At 55.2% G+C, this 13,955-nt stretch overlaps 1 protein-coding gene across 1 annotated transcript in view; it reads left to right on the top strand.

Moving 5' to 3' along the window:
* The window catches only part of LOC137312293 (matrix metalloproteinase-17-like), a 38,881-nt gene extending 25,367 nt beyond the window's left edge, over positions 1–13,514 (top strand). The window contains exons 7-10 of the mRNA XM_067978891.1: positions 345–427; positions 3,925–4,077; positions 5,886–6,143; positions 13,149–13,514. Coding sequence (XP_067834992.1) covers positions 345–427; positions 3,925–4,077; positions 5,886–6,143; positions 13,149–13,186 — 532 coding nt within the window. The 3' untranslated portion in view covers positions 13,187–13,514. The remainder of the gene's footprint in view (positions 1–344; positions 428–3,924; positions 4,078–5,885; positions 6,144–13,148) is intronic.
* The last annotated feature ends 441 nt before the right edge of the window (positions 13,515–13,955 follow it).

The following is a 13,955-nucleotide window of genomic DNA, read 5'->3' as shown; positions in this document are numbered from 1 at the left end:
ATGGGGAGACGGTGGGAAGGTGGGATTGGTGATATAGGGAGAGGGTGGGAAGGTGGGATTGGTGATATGGGGAGACGGTGGGAAGGTGGGATTGGTGATATGGGGAGACGGTGGGGAGGTGGGATTGGAGATATGGGGAGACGGTGGGTGGGTGGGATTGGTGATATGGGGAGAGGGTGGGAAGGTGGGATTGGTGATATGGGGAGACGGTGGGAAGGTGGGATTGGTGATATGGGGAGACGGTGGGTGGGTGGGATTGGTGATATGGGGAGACGGTGAGAGGGAACGATATTCCCTTAGCTGTAGCCTGTTACTGACACCTCTCGAACTGCCTCCTGTCTTAGGCCGAGCCCTGATTTCCCTGACCGCTGTTCCGTGCGTTTCGACGCTGTGGCCAATATCCGAGGCGAGGCGTTCTTTTTTAAAGGTGAGAGGGACGGTTTGTGAGTTGGGGAGGATTCTCTCCATTCAGTCTCAGAGAACTCCAGGTCCAGGCTGGGTATTAAAGGGAATAACAAAGAGTCAAACTGGCCAATTCAAGGAGGGTCTTCAGACAGCTGAGCTGGAAGGAGAGTCACCCTGTCGAGGATCGAGCATTCCCACATCCCGTTGGGCGTACTCCTGGACGTTTGATGGTGTGACACCTCGTTACATGACAGTCGATTGGGTGACACCCGATCTGCCCCTGGGAGTGTTTGATGGGACAGTGTAGAGGGAGCTTTACTCTGTATCTAACCCTGTACCTGCCCTGGGAGTGTTTGATGGGACAGTGTAGAGGGAGCTTTACTCTGTATCTAACCCTGTACCTGCCCTGGGAGTGTTTGACGGGACAGTGTAGAGGGAGCTTTACTCTGTATCTAACCCTATACCTGCCCTGGGAGTGTTTGATGGGACAGTGTAGAGGGAGCTTTACTCTGTATCTAACCCTGTACCTGCCCTGGGAGTGTTTGATGGGACAGTGTAGAGGGAGCTTTACTCTGTATCTAACCCTGTACCTGCCCTGGGAGTGTTTGACGGGACAGTGTAGAGGGAGCTTCACTCTGTATCTAACTCCGTACCTGCCCTGGGAGTGTTTGATGGGACAGTGTAGAGGGAGCTTTACTCTGTATCTAACCCTGTACCTGCCCTGGGAGTGTTTGACGGGACAGTGTAGAGGGAGCTTCACTCTGTATCTAACTCCGTACCTGCCCTGGGAGTATTTGACGGGACAGTGTAGAGGGAGCTTTACTCTGTATCTAACCCTGTACCTGCCCTGGGAGTGTTTGACGGGCCGGTGTAGAGGGAGCTTTACTCTGTATCTAACCCTGTACCTGCCCTGGGAGTGTTTGATGGGACAGTGTAGAGGGAGCTTTACTCTGTATCTAACCCTGTACCTGCCCTGGGAGTGTTTGATGGGACGGTGTAGAGGGAGCTTTACTCTGTATCTAACCCTGTACCTGCCCTGGGAGTGTTTGATGGGACAGTGTAGAGGGAGCTTTACTCTGTATCTAACCCTGTACCTGCTCTGGGAGTGTTTGATGGGACAGTGTAGAGGGAGCTTTACTCTGTATCTAACCCTGTACCTGCCCTGGGCGTGTTTGACGGGACAGTGTAGAGGGAGCTTTACTCTGTATCTAACCCTGTACCTGCCCTGGGAGTGTTTGATGGGACAGTGTAGAGGGAGCTTTACTCTGTATCTAACCCTGTACCTGCCCTGGGAGTGTTTGATGGGACAGTGTAGAGGGAGCTTTACTCTGTATCTAACCCTGTACCTGCCCTGGGAGTGTTTGATGGGACAGTGTAGAGGGAGCTTTACTCTGTATCTAACCCTGTACCTGCCCTGGGCGTGTTTGACGGGACAGTGTAGAGGGAGCTTTACTCTGTGTCTAACCCTGTACCTGCCCTGGGAGTGTTTGATGGGACAGTGTAGAGGGAGCTTTACTCTGTATCTAACCCTGTACCTGCCCTGGGAGTGTTTGATGGGACAGTGTAGAGGGAGCTTTACTCTGTATCTAACCCTGTACCTGCCCTGGGAGTGTTTGACGGGACAGTGTGGAGGGAGCTTTACTCTGTATTTAACCCTGTACCTGCCCTGGGAGTGTTTGATGGGACAGTGTAGAGGGAGCTTTACTCTGTATCTAACCCTGTACCTGCCCTGGGAGTGTTTGACGGGACAGTGTAGAGGGAGCTTTACTCTGTATCTAACCCTGTACCTGCCCTGGGAGTGTTTGACGGGACAGTGTAGAGGGAGCTTTACTCTGTATCTAACCCTGTACCTGACCCTGGGAGTGTTTGATGGGACAGTGTAGAGGGAGCTTTACTCTGTATCTAACCCTGTACCTGCCCTGGGAGTGTTTGATGGGACAGTGTAGAGGGAGCTTTACTCTGTATCTAACCCTGTACCTGCCCTGGGAGTGTTTGATGGGACAGTGTAGAGGGAGCTTTACTCTGTATCTAACCCTGTACCTGCCCTGGGAATGTTTGATGGGACAGTGTAGAGGGAGCTTTACTCTGTATCTAACCCTGTACCTGCCCTGGGAGTGTTTGATGGGACAGTGTAGAGGGAGCTTTACTCTGTATCTAACCCTGTACCTGCCCTGGGAGTGTTTGACGGGACAGTGTAGAGGGAGCTTTACTCTGTATCTAACCCTGTACCTGACCCTGGGAGTGTTTGATGGGACAGTGTAGAGGGAGCTTTACTCTGTATCTAACCCTGTACCTGCCCTGGGAGTGTTTGACGGGACAGTGTAGAGGGAGCTTTACTCTGTATCTAACCCTGTACCTGCCCTGGGAGTGTTTGACGGGACAGTGTAGAGGGAGCTTTACTCTGTATCAAACCCTGTACCTGCCCTGGGAGTGTTTGACGGGACAGTGTAGAGGGAGCTTTACTCTGTATCTAACCCTGTACCTGCCCTGGGAGTGTTTGATGGGACAGTGTAGAGGGAGCTTTACTCTGTATCTAACCCTGTACCTGACCCTGGGAGTGTTTGACGGGACAGTGTGGAGGGAGCTTTACTCTGTATCTAACCCTGTACCTGCCCTGGGAGTGTTTGACGGGACAGTGTAGAGGGAGCTTTACTCTGTATCTAACCCTGTACCTGCCCTGGGAGTGTTTGACGGGACAGTGTAGAGGGAGCTTTACTCTGTATCTAACCCTGTACCTGCCCTGGGAGTGTTTGATGGGACAGTGTAGAGGGAGCTTTACTCTGTATCTAACCCTGTACCTGCCCTGGGAGTGTTTGACGGGACAGTGTAGAGGGAGATTTACTCTGTATCTAACCCTGTACCTGCCCTGGGAGTGTTTGACGGGACAGTGTAGAGGGAGATTTACTCTGTATCTAACCCTGTACCTGCCCTGGGAGTGTTTGACGGGACAGTGTCGAGGGAGCTTTACTCTGTATCTAACCCTATACCTGCCCTGGGAGTGTTTGACGGGACAGTGTAGAGGGAGCTTTACTCTGTATCTAACCCTGTACCTGCCCTGGGAGTGTTTGATGGGACAGTGTAGAGGGAGCTTTACTCTGTATCTAACCCTGTACCTGCCCTGGGAGTGTTTGATGGGACAGTGTCGAGGGAGCTTTACTCTGTATCTAACCCTGTACCTGCCCTGGGAGTGTTTGATCGGACAGTGTAGAGGGAGCTTTACTCTGTATCTAACCCTGTACCTGCCCTGGGAGTGTTTGATGGGACAGTGTAGAGGGAGCTTTACTCTGTATCTAACCCTGTACCTGCCCTGGGAGTGTTTGATGGGACAGTGTAGAGGGAGCTTTACTCTGTATCTAACCCTGTACCTGCCCTGGGAGTGTTTGACGGGACAGTGTCGAGGGAGCTTTACTCTGTATCTAACCCTGTACCTGCCCTGGGAGTGTTTGACGGGACAGTGTAGAGGGAGCTTTACTCTGTATCTAACCGGTGCTGAATTAAACTCTTACCCTCCTTTCACAGATCATTTCTTCTGGCGAATGCAGCGGGCCGGAAACCTTGTGTCTCTGAACGCAGCGTTGATCAATAATTTCTGGCAGGGACTGCCGGCCGACTTGAAGAAGATCGACAGCGTTTACGAGCGACTGACTGACAACAAGATCGTCTTTTTCATCGGTGAGTCGCTCGTTGGGCGTCCCGGGCTTCAGGAAAACCCCAGGCTCCTTTCCGGCCTGGTGCTGAGTTCGCTGCTCCCAGCCGGCGTGGGCCTGAGGCCTCCCCGCACGGAGGGCGGGAAAAGGCTCAGGCTCGATCCTCGGCCTGGAGTCAAGGCCCGTCCGCACTGTGGAGAGGCTCCTCGGGCCCCCCCTGCCCACCCTGTTGGCCTACGGTGCGGAGGATCAGATGGGCCAGAGGGATTGGTGGCAGCAATCGGTGCTGGTACTCTCCAGTGGCCTGGTTCCTGGAAACATGGAAACTAGGAGCAGGAGCAGGCCATTCGGCCCTTCGAGCCTGCTCCGCCATTCAATGGCTGATCCTCCATCTCAATACCATATTCCCGCTCTCTCCCCGTACCCCTTGATGCCTTTTGTGTCTAGAAATCTATCCAGCTCCTTCTTGAATATATTCAGTGACTCGCCTTCACAACGGTAGAGAATTCCACAGGTTCACCACCCTCTGAGTGAAGAAAATTCTCCTCATCTCAGTCCTAAATGACCTACCCCGTATCCTGAGACTGTGACCCCCCCCCTCGTTCTGGACCCTCCCAGCCAGGGGAAACATCCCCCCTGCGTCCAGTCTGTCTAGCCCTGTCCGAAATTTATACGTTTCGAGTGAATACAGGCCTCATCGACCCAATCTCTCCTCATATGTCAGTCCTGCCATCCCAGGGATCAGTCTGGTGAACCTTCCCTGCACTCCCTCAATGGCAAGTATCTCCTTTCTTAGATAAGGAGACCAAAACTGCACACAATACTCCAGGTGTGGTCTCACCAAGGCCCCTGTATAACTGCAGTAAGACATCCCTGCTCCTACACTCAAATCCTCTTGCAATGAAGGCCAACATACCATTCGCCTTCCTGACTGCTTGCTGCATGGTAGCTTTCAGTGACTGGTGTACTTGCTCTCGAGGCAGTACAAAGAAGGTTCACTCGGTTAATCCTGGGGATGAGGGGGCGGACATATGAGGAGAGGTTGAGCAGATTGGGACTCGACTCATTGGAGTTCAGAAGAATGAGAGGCGATCTTATTGAAACATATAAGATTGTGAAGGGGCTTGATCGGGTGGATGTGGTAAGGATGTTCCCAAGGATGGGTGAAACTCGAACTAGGGGGGCATAATCTTAGAATAAGGGGCTGCTCTTTCAAAACTGAGATGAGGAGAAACTTCTTCACTCAGAGGGCGGTAGGTCTGTGGAATTTGCTGCCCCAGGAAGCTGTGGAAGCGACATCATTAAATAAATTTAAAACAGAAATAGACAGTTTCCGAGAAGTAAAGGGAATTAGGGGTTACGGGGAGCGGGCAGGAAATTGGACATGAATTTAGATTTGAGGTTAGGATCAGATCAGCCATGATCTTATTGAATGGCGGAGCAGGCTCGAGGGGCCGATTGGCCTACTCCTGCTCCTATTTCTTACGTTCTTATGTAACATTTCCCAATCTATCACCATTTACATAACGCTCTGCCTTTCTGTTTCTCCTTCCGAAGCGGTTAACCTCACATTTATCCACATTATACTGCATCTGCCATGTATTTGCCCACTCGCCCAACTCGCCCAAATCGCCTTGAAGCGTCTTTGCGTCCTCCTCACGACTCGCGATCCCACCTCGTTTTTGTCTCGCCCTTGTGGTTCCTGCCCGCCGTGCGAGCAACGCGGAGAGACAGCGCCCTCTTCTTCAGTCGGTAACCTCCGACCTCCTCCCTCCCTGACCTCCCGAATCTGCCTGTCACTTACGATATCCTGTGTTCGCCTCCTCGCGCCAGGGGCACAATACTGGGTGTTCACGAACACCGCCGTGGAGAGGGACTATCCGCGACGTATCAGCGACTTTGGCCTGTCGGTCGACAGCGTGGACGCGGTCTTCGTCTGGGCCCACAATGGCAAGACTTACTTCTTCAAGGGTGACCGTTTCTGGCGGTATGATGAGAGGAGGAGGAAAATGGACACTGGTTACCCCAAGAAAGTGAGTCTCTGGGAGGGTATCCCCCCAGGGCTGGACGATATCATGGGCTGGAACGACGGTAAGTGTGGGTGTGAGCGAGAGTCAGTGTGTGCGAGTGTGTGATTATGTGCGTCTGTGTGTGAGTGTGTGTGTGTGTGTATGTTTGCGTGTGTGTTTGTGTCGGTGACATCTGGAGTGTGACATCTGGAGTGTGACATCCAGTGTGTGACATCTGGAGTGTTAACTCTGGATTGTGACATCTGGAGTGTGACATCTGGTGTGTGAGATCTGGAGTGTGACATCTGGTGTGTGAGATCTGGAGTGTGACATCCAGTGTGTGACATCTGGAGTGTGACATCTAGTGTGTGACATCTGGAGTGTGACATCTAGTGTGTGAGATCTGGAGTGTGACATCTAGTGTGTGAGATCTGGAGTGTGACATCTAGTGTGTGACATCCAGTGTGTGACATCTGGAGTGTGACATCTGGAGTGTGACATCTAGTGTGTGACATCTGGAGTGTGACATCTAGTGTGTGACATCTGGAGGGCGACATCTAGTGTGTGAGATCTGGAGTGTGACATCTAGTGTGTGAGATCTGGAGTGTGACATCCAGTGTGTGACATCTGGAGTGTGACATCTAGTGTGTGACATCTGGAGTGTGACATCTAGTGTGTGAGATCTGGAGTGTGACATCTAGTGTGTGAGATCTGGAGTGTGACATCTAGTGTGTGACATCCAGTGTGTGACATCTGGAGTGTGACATCTGGAGTGTGACATCTAGTGTGTGACATCTGGAGTGTGACATCTAGTGTGTGAGATCTGGAGTGTGACATCTAGTGTGTGAGATCTGGAGTGTGACATGTAGTATGTGACATCTGGAGTGTGACATCTAGTGTGTGAGATCTGGAGGGTGACATCTAGTGTGTGACATCTGGAGTGTGACATTTGGAGTGTGACATCTGGAGTGTGAGATCTAGTGTGTGAGATCTGGAGTGTGAGATCTAGTGTGTGAGATCTGGAGTGTGACATCTTCAGTGTGTGACATCTAGAGTGTGACATCTGGAGTGTGAGATCTGGAGTGTGACATCTAGTGTGTGAGATCTGGAGTGTGACATCTGGAGTGTGACATCTGGAGTGTGACATCCAGTGTGTGACATCTGGAGTGTTAACTCTGGATTGTGACATCTGGAGTGTGACATCTGGTGTGTGAGATCTGGAGTGTGACATCCAGTGTGTGAGATCTGGAGTGTGACATCTAGTGTGTGACATCTGGAGTGTGACATCTAGTGTGTGAGATCTGGAGTGTGACTTCTAGTGTGTGAGATCTGGAGTGTGACATCTAGTGTGTGACATCTGGAGTGTGACATCTAGTGTGTGAGATCTGGAGTGTGACATCTAGTGTGTGACATCCAGTGTGTGACATCTGGAGTGTGACATCTAGTGTGTGAGATCTGGAGTGTGACATCTAGTGTGTGAGATCTGGAGTGTGACATGTAGTATGTGACATCTGGAGTGTGACATCTGGAGTGTAACATCTGGAGTGTGACATCTGGAGTGTGACATCTGGAGAGTGACATCTAGTGTGTGACACCTGGAGTGTGACATCTAGTGTGTGACATCTGGAGTGTGACATTTGGAGTGTGACATCTGGTGGGTGACATCTAGTGTGTGACATCTAGTGTGTGACATCTGGAGTGTGAGATCTAGTGTGTGAGATCTGGAGTGTGACATCTTCAGTGTGTGACATCTAGAGTGTGACATCTAGTGTGTGACATCTAGAGTGTGACATCTAGTGTGTGACATCTGGAGTGTGACATCTAGTGTGTGACATCTGGAGTGTGACATCTCGTGGACGAAGGAGGCATTGCTGGATCTGGTTCTGGGGAACGAGGCGGGCCAAGTGGAGCAAGTGTCAGCAGGGGAGCATCTAGTGAACAGCGATCATAATATCACAAGGTTTAGATTAGCTGTGGGAAAGGACGAGGAGCAATCTAGAGTAAAAATACTCAATCGGAGGAGGGCCAATTTCAGTGGGTTGAGAACGGATCTGGCCCGGGATAAACAGGAATCAAAGATTGTCAGGCAAAACTGTAATCGAACAGTGGGCGGCCTTTAAAGAGGAGATGGTTTGGGTACAGTCCAGGAACATTCCCACGAGGGGGAACGGTTGGATAACCAAAGCCAGAGCTCCCTGGATGACGAGCGAGATAGAGAGTAAGGTGAAACAGAGAAAGGGCCGCATGACAGATGTCAGGTTGATAACACAAGTGAGAACCAGGCTGAATATAGAAAGTTCGGAGGAGAAGTGAAAAAGGAAATAAGAGGGGCAAAGAGAGAGGATGAGAATAGACTTGCGGCCACCATAAAAGGGGATCCAGAAACCGCGAAAGGAAGCTGGGGCTGTTCTCCTTGGAACAGAGACGGTCGCGAGGAGATTTGATCGAGGTGTTCAAAATCATGAAGGGTCCAGACAGAGTAGATAGAGAGAAACTGTTCCCAATGGCGGAAGGGTCAAGGACCAGAGGGCACGGATTTAAGGTGATTGGCCAAAGAACCATAGGTGAGATGAGGAGAAACTTTTTTACCCAGTGAGTGGTGAGGATCTGGAATGCACTGCCCGAGGGGGTGGTGGAGGCAGATTCAATCATGGCCTTCAAAAGGCAACTGGATAAGTTCTTGAAGGGAAAAAATTTGCAGGGCTTTGGGGAAAGGACGGGGGAGTGGGATTGGCTGGATTGCTCTCGCAGAGAGAGCCAGCACGGACTCGACGGGCCAAAGGGCCTCTTTCTGTGCTGTAAACCTTTCTCTGATTCTATGATTCTAGAGTGTGACATCTGGAGTGTGACGCCTGGACTGTGACTTCTGAAGTGTGACGTCTGGAGTGTGACGCCTGGACTGTGACTTCTGAAGTGTGACGTCTGGAGTGTGACGTCTGGACTGTGACTTCTGGACTGTGATGTCTGGAGTGTGACGTCTGGAGTGTGACGCCTGAAGTGTGACGTCTGGAGTGTGATGTCTGGAGTGTGACATCTGGAGTGTGACGTCTGGAGTGTGACGTCTGGAGTGTGACGTCTGGAGTGTGACGTCTGGAGTGTGACGTCTGGAGTGTGACGTCTGGACTGTGATGTCTGGAGTGTGACGTCTGGAGTGTGACGTCTGGAGTGTGACTTCTAGAGTGTGACGCCTGAAGTGTGACGTCTGGAGTGTGATATCTGGAGTGTGACGTCTGGAGTGTGACGTCTGGAGTGTGACGTCTGGAGTGTGACGTCTGGAGTGTGACGTCTGGAGTGTGATGTCTGGAGTGTGACGTCTGGAGTGTGACGTCTGGAGTGTGACGTCTGGAGTGTGACATCGTCTGGAGTGTGACGTCTGGAGTGTGACGTCTGGATTGTGACGTCTGGAGTGTGACGTCTGGACTGTGATGTCTGGAGTGTGACGTCTGGAGTGTGACGTCTGGAGTGTGACTTCTAGAGTGTGACGCCTGAAGTGTGACGTCTGGAGTGTGATATCTGGAGTGTGACGTCTGGAGTGTGACGTCTGGAGTGTGACGTCTGGAGTGTGACGTCTGGAGTGTGACGTCTGGAGTGTGACGTCTGGAGTGTGACGTCTGGAGTGTGACATCGTCTGGAGTGTGACGTCTGGAGTGTGACGTCTGGATTGTGACGTCTGGAGTGTGACGTCTGGAGTGTGACTTCTAGAGTGTGACGTCTGGAGTGTGACGTCTGGAGTGTGATGTCTGGAGTGTGACGTCTGGAGTGTGACGTCTGGAGTGTGACGTCTGGACTGTGACTTCTGAAGTGTGAAGTCTGGAGTGTGACGTCTGGAGTGTGACGTCTGGAGTGTGACACCTGAAGTGTGACGTCTGGAGTGTGACGTCTGGAGTGTGACTTCTAGAGTGTGACGCCTGAAGTGTGACGTCTGGAGTGTGACGTCTGGAGTGTGACGTCTGGGGTGTGACGTCTGGGGTGTGACATCTGGAGTGTGAGATCTAGTTTGTGACATCTGGAGGGTAATGTCTGGCGTGTGACGTCTGGGGTGTGACGTCTGGAGTGTGACGTCTGGGGTGTGACGTCTGGGGTGTGACACCTTGCGCACACTAGATGTGCCAGCTCGCCATTCCTCGACTCGGCCGACTTGCACCCTGGCAGCGGTTGGGGGCTTTGTCTTGCATAACGAGGCGGGGGAAGAGCTCTCAAGCTCCCCCTCTCCATGAATCCCACCGGACGTGCCCCCCACAACCCCCCGACCTCTTTTCCACCCTAACAGTCCCGGCAGTAAGGACCTTGGTTCTGGACTGCAAGTGGGTCCCACCAGAGGGGGTCGATGACCATTTGATTCTGGGTCTGACAAATACCTCGACACTGGAGGCCGTGGGAGGGGAGGGGTCTCTTGAAGCACCCCTAAGGGAAGAGAGGCCAAGCAGGGATTGCTCCTTCCGTCTCCACCTCTTTCCCCCTCCCCGGGTACAACCTTGAGGCCTCGAGACCCTCAGTCGCTGCTGCCTGTGACGCAAAGGTATTCGCGGACTGCGTTCCCATGGGTGCTAATCGACTCCCTCCCAATATAGTATTCTGCTGCTAAAGTGTGGGCTTGTGTTCCTTTCACGGTCACAAAATCGAATTGCTGTTAAGTAAACACTGGGTGAACTGATGCAGAGATGAGTTAAGAGGCTGCAGATATTGTGCCTCTGGTATTTCGCGGTCCTGCAGAGTTCCTTTGGTATTTATTTTGAAGTTGAGAGCGGGACTCCCAGAGTGTGACGCTCCCGGGCGTGACTCCCGAGTGTGACGCTCCCGGACGTGACTCCCGAGTGTGACGATCGCAGGCGTGACTCCCGAGTGTGACGCTCTCGGGCGTGACTCCCGAGTGTGACGCTCCCGGACGTGACTCCCGAGTGTGACGCTCCCGGGCGTGACTCCCGAGTGTGACGCTCCCGGGCGTGACTCCCGAGTGTGACGCTCCCGGGCGTGACTCCTGAGTGTGACGGTCACGGGCGTGACTCCTGAGTGTGACGCTCCCGGACGTGACTCCTGAGTGTGACGCTCCCGGACGTGACTCCTGAGTGTGACACTCGCAGGCGTGACTCCTGAGTGTGACGCTCCCGGGCGTGACTCCTGAGTGTGACGCTCCCGGACGTGACTCCTGAGTGTGACGCTCGCAGGCGTGACTCCTGAGTGTGACGCTCGCAGGCGTGACTCCTGAGTGTGACGCTCCCGGACGTGACTCCAGAGTGTGACGCTCCCGGGCGTGACTCCCGAGTGTGACGCTCCCGGGCGTGACTCCCGAGTGTGACGCTCCCGGGCGTGACTCCCGAGTGTGACGCTCCCGGGCGTGACTCCCGAGTGTGACGCTCCCGGGCGTGACTCCCGAGTGTGACGCTCCCGGGCGTGACTCCCGAGTGTGACGCTCCCGGGCGTGACTCCTGAGTGTGACGCTCCCGGACGTGACTCCTGAGTGTGACGCTCCCGGACGTGACTCCTGAGTGTGACGCTCGCAGGCGTGACTCCTGAGTGTGACGCTCCTGGACGTGACTCCTGAGTGTGACGCTCCCGGACGTGACTCCTGAGTGTGACGCTCGCAGGCGTGACTCCTGAGTGTGACGCTCCCGGACGTGACTCCTGAGTGTGACGCTCCCGGGCGTGACTCCTGAGTGTGACGCTCCCGGACGTGACTCCTGAGTGTGACGCTCGCAGGCGTGACTCCTGAGTGTGACGCTCCCGGGCGTGACTCCCGAGTGTGACGCTCCCGGACGTGACTCCTGAGTGTGACGCTCGCAGGCGTGACTCCTGAGTGTGACGCTCCCGGACGTGACTCCTGAGTGTGACGCTCCCGGGCGTGACTCCCGAGTGTGACGCTCCCGGGCGTGACTCCTGAGTGTGACGGTCACAGGCGTGACTCCTGAGTGTGACGCTCCCGGGCGTGACTCCGGAGTGTGACGCTCCCGGGCGTGACTCCCGAGTGTGACGCTCCCGGGCGTGACTCCTGAGTGTGACGCTCCCGGGCGTGACTCCTGAGTGTGACGCTCCCGGACGTGACTCCCGAGTGTGACGCTCCCGGGCGTGACTCCCGAGTGTGACGCTCCCGGGCGTGACTCCCAGAGTGTGACGCTCCCGGGCGTGACTCCCGAGTGTGACGCTCCCGGGCGTGACTCCCGAGTGTGACGCTCCCGGGCGTGACTCCCGAGTGTGACGCTCCCGGGTGTGACTCCTGAGTGTGACGCTCCCGGACGTGACTCCTGAGTGTGACGCTCGCAGGCGTGACTCCTGAGTGTGACGCTCCCGGACGTGACTCCCGAGTGTGACGCTCCCGGGCGTGACTCCCGAGTGTGACGCTCCCGGGCGTGACTCCCGAGTGTGACGCTCCCGGGCGTGACTCCCGAGTGTGACGCTCCCGGGCGTGACTCCCGAGTGTGACGCTCCCGGGCGTGACTCCCGAGTGTGACGCTCCCGGGCGTGACTCCCGAGTGTGACGCTCCCGGGCGTGACTCCTGAGTGTGACGCTCCCGGACGTGACTCCTGAGTGTGACGCTCGCAGGCGTGACTCCTGAGTGTGACGCTCCCGGACGTGACTCCTGAGTGTGACACTCCCGGACGTGACTCCCGAGTGTGACGCTCCCGGGCGTGACTCCCAGAGTGTGACGCTCCCGGACGTGACTCCCAGAGTGTGACGCTCCCGGGCGTGACTCCTGAGTGTGACGCTCGCAGGCGTGACTCCTGAGTGTGACGCTCCCGGGCGTGACTCCTGAGTGTGACGCTCCCGGGCGTGACTCCCAGAGTGTGACGCTCCCGGGCGTGACTCCCGAGTGTGACGCTCCCGGGCGTGACTCCCGAGTGTGACGCTCCCGGGCGTGACTCCCGAGTGTGACGGTCACGGGCGTGACTCCAGAGTGTGACGCTCCCGGGCGTGACTCCCGAGTGTGACGCTCCCGGGCGTGACTCCCAGAGTGTGACGTTCCACCTGCTATAATCTGTCGAACTAACCGTCACTCTGGCCCCTACCCCTCCTCCTCCTCCTCCTCCTCCTCCTCCGCTCCCCCCCCCCACACACCCCCCTCTCTCTTTCAGGTGCCACTACTTCTTCAAGGGGCCCGGGTACTGGAGAATGAAGGGAGGACAAATTAAGGTTGAATCCTTGGCGAGTAGCTCCACCCATCGGGACTGGATGCACTGCGACGTCCCCGACGGAGCCCCCCCGCGGGCCCCCCGTGGCCGGCCAGCCCGACGACGGCGACTGCAGTTGCTCCCTCCACCGGAATTCTCGAGGGCGGGCCCCCTCCATCAGGCCCCACCTGGTGGCCGCGCTGCTGGCCTGCCTGTGCGGCCGATCGCTCCTCGTGGGCTGAAGGGTCGGCCCAGGCCGCTCCGCCCCACCCCCGCCCCGGCCTCCGAGGACACGAGGGGAGGAGGGGGTCAGCGGAGAAACCTCGAACGGATCGGGACTTTTCGTCGTCGTGGAACACCATCGCACTTTGACCAAGAGGCTCGGCGGGGGCGGGGGGTGGTGGGGGGGGGGGTCAGATCCTCGGAGTGGGCGGGAGAAGAGGTGTTAATGATTCACACAACTCCCACTTCCTCTCTCCCTCTCTCTCTCTCCCTCTCTCACTCTCCCTCTCCCTCTCTCCTCTCTCACTCTCCCTCTCTCACTCTCCCTCTCTCCCTCTCCCTCTCTCCCTCTCCCTCTCCCTCTCTCACTCTCCTCTCTCCCTCTCCCTCTCCCTCTCTCACTCTCTCTCTCTCTCCTCTCTCACTCTCCCTCTCCCTCTCTCCCTCTCTCACACTCTCCCTCTCTCCCTCTCCCTCTCTCCCTCTCACACTCTCTCTCTCTCCCTCTCTACCTCTCCTCTCCCACTCTCCCTCTCTCCTCTCCCACTCTCCCTCTCCCACTCTCTCT

The sequence above is a fragment of the Heptranchias perlo genome, unplaced genomic scaffold (assembly GCF_035084215.1).
Source record: "Heptranchias perlo isolate sHepPer1 unplaced genomic scaffold, sHepPer1.hap1 HAP1_SCAFFOLD_415, whole genome shotgun sequence".
NCBI classification, from domain to species: domain Eukaryota; kingdom Metazoa; phylum Chordata; class Chondrichthyes; order Hexanchiformes; family Hexanchidae; genus Heptranchias; species Heptranchias perlo.
The sequence above is the reverse complement of the archived record's forward strand: the minus strand, read 5'-3'. Positions and strand labels throughout refer to the sequence as shown.